The sequence below is a fragment of the Anopheles coustani genome, chromosome 3, assembly GCF_943734705.1.
Source record: "Anopheles coustani chromosome 3, idAnoCousDA_361_x.2, whole genome shotgun sequence".
NCBI classification, from domain to species: domain Eukaryota; kingdom Metazoa; phylum Arthropoda; class Insecta; order Diptera; family Culicidae; genus Anopheles; species Anopheles coustani.
The window spans coordinates 63,889,194-63,895,193 of NC_071288.1; the positions used below are offsets into that span (position 1 = coordinate 63,889,194).

The 6,000-nt window shown below is 40.7% G+C and overlaps 1 protein-coding gene across 1 annotated transcript; it reads left to right on the forward strand.

Moving 5' to 3' along the window:
* The first annotated feature begins 114 nt into the window (after nt 1-114).
* On the forward strand, nt 115-4,415 carry LOC131271945 (nucleolar MIF4G domain-containing protein 1 homolog). The gene is made up of 3 exons (XM_058273537.1): nt 115-183; nt 260-2,422; nt 3,277-4,415. The coding sequence occupies exons 1-3, from the start codon at nt 173-175 to the stop codon at nt 4,250-4,252; spliced, it is 3,150 nt and encodes a 1,049-aa protein (XP_058129520.1). The 5' UTR covers nt 115-172; the 3' UTR covers nt 4,253-4,415.
* The last annotated feature ends 1,585 nt before the right edge of the window (nt 4,416-6,000 follow it).

Sequence of the window (6,000 nt, forward strand, 5' to 3'; positions counted from 1 at the left end):
TGGGGATTCGGTTTACCCACCACTAGACCAAATAATTTTTCGAAAACACGTGCTCCGAACTGTCAATTGCCGGTAAGGTTTGTTGATTGTTATTATTGGTGATTTTGTTCGAAACCAGTTCGCTTCGTTGTTTTCTGCGCCGGTGAAAGTTCTATCATATAAAATCCCAAAAATGAAACGAAGGTTTGTTCGTCGTTGTGAAACAGCGCAATTTCCAGAAACCACAAATTGTTGTTGCTTGTCCTATTTTATTTCGCAGGCCTCAAAAGGATGTTCGTCTAGGACTAGCCGGTAAAAATGGCCGGGCTAGGTCGAATCAACCAAAATCACGTAAAAATTTGCGAAAGGAAAAACGGCAGCAGAAAAAACTGAATCGTTTTAACTATCACAATCGCAGCCGTAAAGATCGCTTTGGGGATGAGTACGATGAGGGTAACGGCCACAAGAAACACCAGGGAAGGTTTGGTCAGCAACCCCACGGTGACCACTCCGATGAAGAGTTTGATGATGAGGAAATTGAATCGGATTTTAGTGATGATCAGGAGGAACCGAAGATGAAACAAACTCAAAAACAAAAGCAAAAGCAAAAGACTAAGGCAAGTCGGATGGACTTGGAGCGGGAGCAGGAAATGAATGAGTTGAGGGACTACGAAGAAAGCTTGAAACAAAAGCGTATCGAACAGCTGGAGGCCGCCAACGAAGAAGATGATCGAGTTATAAAAAAGTATGAAAAACTTCTTAAAATTAATCGTGGTAAAAACCAGCAAGGTGTGGCAAAAAGTTTCAACGATGGTCTTGATTACGCACTCGAATTGTGTACAGATGAGAATATTCGGAAGATGTATGAAGCGGCAAAGGAAGCGGCAGAGCTTGAAGAAAACTCGTCCGACGAGTTTATCGAAGATCTCCAGCAAGCTGTTGGTGCTCGTGCTGATGAAACGAAGAATGGAGATCAGTTGGAATCCTTGCCCAATGTGGCTATATCTGAAAAAGAACGAAAAAGGGTGGAAAAATTGAAGAAAATAGAAGAGAAATATCTTGGCTTGGATGAGATCGACGATTTGGGTGATTACGATTCGGAAATGGAAATGGACCAGGAGGATGGGGATGCATCAGATGATGATTCTGGAAGCGATGAACTCGACGATTTCGATGATGAAGATAGTTTGGAATCGGAAGACGAGGAGATGGAACCCAAAAACAAAAAGCAAAAAGTTACATTTGCCGCCGATGTGAAACCTTCGAAGAATGGAAAGAAACAGAAATCCGTGGCAAGTGATTCGGAGGATTTAGATGAGAGCGAGTATGATGATGAAGACAGCGAAAAAGAGGATTTGGGACCTAATAAAACGATAAAAAAGCCACCAAACAAGAAAACAAATCAACGACAAAGTGCAGAGCCTGCTGGATGCGAAGAAGAGGGCTTCATTCCTGGTCGCTTCGTTCTGCTAAAACCTAAAGCAACAACAAAATCCAAACAAATTGATAAAAACAAAGCTAAGTCTAATGAAGGTAACAAAAAGGAACAACCTTCGGAAGATTCCGATTTCAACGACAGTTGTTCTTTTGAAGATGATAGTAATGATGATGATGAGCTTAACGATGGTTTAGACGATATACTAAAAGCTACAGAATCAGATGAACCGTCAAATGAGGAAGATCCAAAAGAAGGGGTCTCCGTTGACGATGGAACATGGGAGGATATTTACGGCCGAAAAAGAGACAAAGCAGGCAATGTAATAAAAGAAGACCACACTGCTATCCCTGGAAAGTACGTTCCACCGCATCTGCGTGCAAAATTGGAGGCAGAAGGGGCGGCCAATGCGTCTTCTGTCGATCCGAAGCAAAAGGAAAAATTAATGCGACTGCGGCGTCAGTTGAAGGGTCAAATAAACCGGCTTGCTGAAACAAACGTACACCGGATATCCATCGACTTGGACAATCTGTACATGCAAAATGCACGCCACGACATGAATAGCACTCTAGCGGCGCTCATTCAAGAGGCGATCGTGGCACCCACACTGACCCCCGGTAGGATGGTGCTAGAGCACGTACTGCTGATCGCTATTTTGCACGCGAATGTCGGTAATGAAGTGGGATCACACTTTCTCGAAACGATTGTGGAGCGATTCCTGGCACTGGCCAAAGATATAGGCACGATTGACAATGAGTCAAAGCAGTTGGACAATTGCATACAAATCTTATGCCACCTGTACACTTTTGAAATCGTCAAGTGTAAGTTGGTCTTCGAAGTAATACAGAAGCTGGTGGACTGTTTCAATGAGAAATCGGTGGAATGCATTCTGCTGGTGTTGCGTTCGATTGGATTTATCTTGCGCAAGGACGATCCACTGGCACTGAAAGATTTGATTTTGGAAATACAGAAAAAGGCGGCAAATGCTCCGGATGCGTTTAAAAACGAGTAAGTATGCACAACAAAAAATCGGTTAGTAATAGATCTATAAACTTATATTAAACTTCTTCTTGGCGTAACGACCTCTAGGTTATGCCTGCCCGTTAAGGGCTTACGAGACTTATTTCCCTGTTGTACGTGGATAGTCAGTCCTCTCGTACAGGGGAGGGTCCGGTCTCGGTTGGGATTCGAACCCACGCCGTCGAGGTGGTGAACCTCGGCGCTCATGGGCCGATTTTCTAACCGGTGCTACCGCTCGGCTGTCGCGGACCCCCTATATTAAACTAAACCACCTTATTCTACGAACCCATCTTTCACCTTTTCTGCTGAAGACCTAACAATCTGGTATAATGTAAATAATAAGAGATCATCCACGCACGGAAAGGGAAAAAGTCTACGCCAAAATGAGAAAATGAGAAACAAGTAAAGCAGTAAAGGTTGTCATTCATAGTATCATTCAATCTTTCAACTTGAAATCAATTATACAAACCATCTTGGCGCTACTCTACCTAACCAACGATCTTGATAATATGATTCTAGTTTTGGTACATTAATAATAATAGAACCCTTATTAGAATAATAAAGCTTTGATTAAGTGAACGGGAATATAGCATAGCCGAGGATTATCTAAAATTCAACATATGTCATATTCGCAACTTCTACTCACATATAGAAAATTTGAAAGTATTTTCATAATTATGTTTTTGACGACAATTTTATTGTTTTATCTTTAACATAATGCTATCGATTGTATATGCATTGTTTAGAACATAGCTCTGACTAATTGTTCATGTAATAAATGTTTGTACTACACCCTTCCGGAATTTAGGAAACTACAAGTTTCTCTTTTCTATTTTGTACAGCACTCGGGTCAAGTTTATGCTGGAAACATTGCTTGCGGTGAAGAATAACAATATCAATAAAATCCCTCAGTACGATCCAACACTGGTGGAACACTTCCGGAAGCTGCTGAAGGGAATGATAACGAATGGAAAGTACGTGTCAACGCTTAACATCGGTCTGCAGGACATCATCGACATACCGCAGCGCGGCAAATGGTGGCTCGTCGGATCGGCCTGGCAAGGAAATAAGGATGGTCCGGCGAGCGACCCTGGTATGGCGGGTGGAAAAGAGCGCCTTATGGATGGAGGGCAGTTCAGCCAACAGCTGCTGGAACTGGCAAGACAGCAGCGTATGAACACGGACGATCGTCGGAACGTGTTCTGCATCGTGATGAGCGCCGAAGACTATCTGGATGCATTTGAGAAGCTACTGCGGCTGGCGATCAAGGATTTGCGCGTGGTCGTGTCCGTCATTATTCACTGCAGCCTGGCAGAAAAGGAGTACAACCCGTACTACAGCGTGCTTTCTCAGAAATTCTGCGATTACGATCGTCGGTACCAGCTCGCCATTCAGTATGCACTATGGGATCGGCTGAAGGAAATCCACTCGCTACAGCAGCCACAGATCCGCAATCTGGCCAGGTTCATCACGCATCTCGTTGCCGAGGGTGGTTTGGCCATCTCCTGCCTCAAGGTGATCGATTTTGCCGATATCGATAAGGTGAGCTTACGGCTGATGCGACAAATCATGCTGGGTCTTCTGCTGCTAGAGGAGGAAAACAAGTGTCTCCATGTGTTCAGTCGCATTTCGGCGAGTTTCAAGCTGAAGCCCTTCAAGGATAGTTTGCGCCTGTTCATGCACCACTTCCTGGCCCGCGGGAGCAAATCTAATACACAATTACCCCACGACCAGGCGTTGTTGTTGCAGGACCGAATCAAACAGGCGGATCAGTTGCTTGGTACGGAGGGAACCAGTTTTGCGTATGATGATGATTGAAGAAGTTGTTTAGGTAGAATCACAGTTAAATTGTTAATAAATTTCTAAATGAATAGATGAGTGCACATCTTAACACCGTACCAAAGCGTTTCGAATGGGATAAATAAAATAAGAGAAAAATGGTTTTGGGAGCAAATTTATCTGGTCAGACTGCTATAATTATAAGTTACGAGATAATGGGAAACAAACATTGAACATTGCAAACTCCGTTGTTGGTCGTTTTGAGAGCGATGTGTTTATTTTATTTCTTTTTTTATGTCTTTATATGTCCAGGGATGTAATGCATATTCTGTACACTTTTGTTTGCGTGTTCCATGTACCGAATCCGTTCTGATGTTTAGTAGGCTATGTTATTCGTCCGTGCGGGTTTGATCAACAAAATCGGCAAAATTGGCTACAGTTGGTACCAATGTTTTACAATCCCTTTTCAAGCCGATTTTTCAATGTGTTGGTTGTTGGTTTTGTTTCCTAGCTGCTGTGCTGGCAATATTGTTTAAAATATTTTGTTTAGTTCTTTTATTGATGCTGGTGCACTTGAGCTGGTATGGGATTGTTGATTTAAGATTCTCTTGTCTTCTTTGATTATATCCTTTGCCGTGCGTCTGCATAGACGGTTTGAATTATTTTCTTCTTCGCCTGTTCCAATTAGTTCTGATTCAGATGTTGTTTCTTTTACAAAAATTCCTTCCGTTTAATGCTCCAATTGCTTTTGGCTAGTCATTTTTCTTTTTTTTTCACCTGTATTACTAATGCATTTGGCAGCAGCCCCAGACAAACCACCAGGACATAGCCTATCGCTTGTGTCGTTTACCTAATACTTTCCATAGCAGTTATTGTTTCTATTCTTGCTTTGTTTTTGTTAACCATTCTATTTAAGGGTTTCATTTTAATGGTCACATTTAATTTTTTTTATTAGAATCTTGCTTCTCACTGAACTATCCTCAGGAGCAAACTCAGCACCATGAACATGAACCATGTACGATAATGTGTTTGTGGTTTTATTTTCACTTATTTTTTTGTGATTAGATTTGATGATGGAATAAGATTGAAAACATTTTGAAATGTAAAATAAAACAATAAAACTTATAGGAAAAAAATATGAGCTAAAATTGGCTAAATATGTATTGATTGAAAGGGATTTGTAAACGATGCAAATTAGTAGTTTAAATCGAGCGCACTCAAAACAAAAGAAAAAATAGAAGAAAGATACTTGAAAAGTGTACCCTTTTACAAGGTATAGTTCATTGATTAACTTTCCTAGTCTCGGCACAAATTGTGTATTCTAGTCATTCTTAGCTTTACATGCCGCTAACTATCCTGTGCCGGCCATTGTCAGATATTCTTCATTCGAACAACCGCACGATTATTAGTTCGTTTGCCAACAACAAATGTTCCCCGCTTCTTCCATTCTGTTTATCGTGTCGGTTCTTGTTTCATTTGTTATTTTTTACCCTATAATGTTTTGCTTTACGTTAATATTAATTTTGTTTCCCTTTTCTATACCTTATTAAATAACACATTACGTGTTTTCATATATATATAATATAAATATCTTAAATTGCTGTTTCCGGCATGAGTGTTTCTGATTCAATTGTCCCAAGAATGCTTCTTATTTTGTTCAATTGTGTTTGTTACTTGGTAGTTCATTTGAAAATGTGTTATGTTAAAAGAAAAACAAACTGATAATTGAAAAACGATAAGTTATTGAATAATAATTTTATTGTTCAAGCAATTGAATTTTTCTTTTC

Excerpts from the sequence above, each read along its gene's own strand:
- LOC131271945 (XM_058273537.1), top strand. Across the intron at positions 2,423-3,276 it reads CCGGATGCGTTTAAAAACGA|CACTCGGGTCAAGTTTATGC; the intron begins GTAAGTATGCAC and ends TATTTTGTACAG.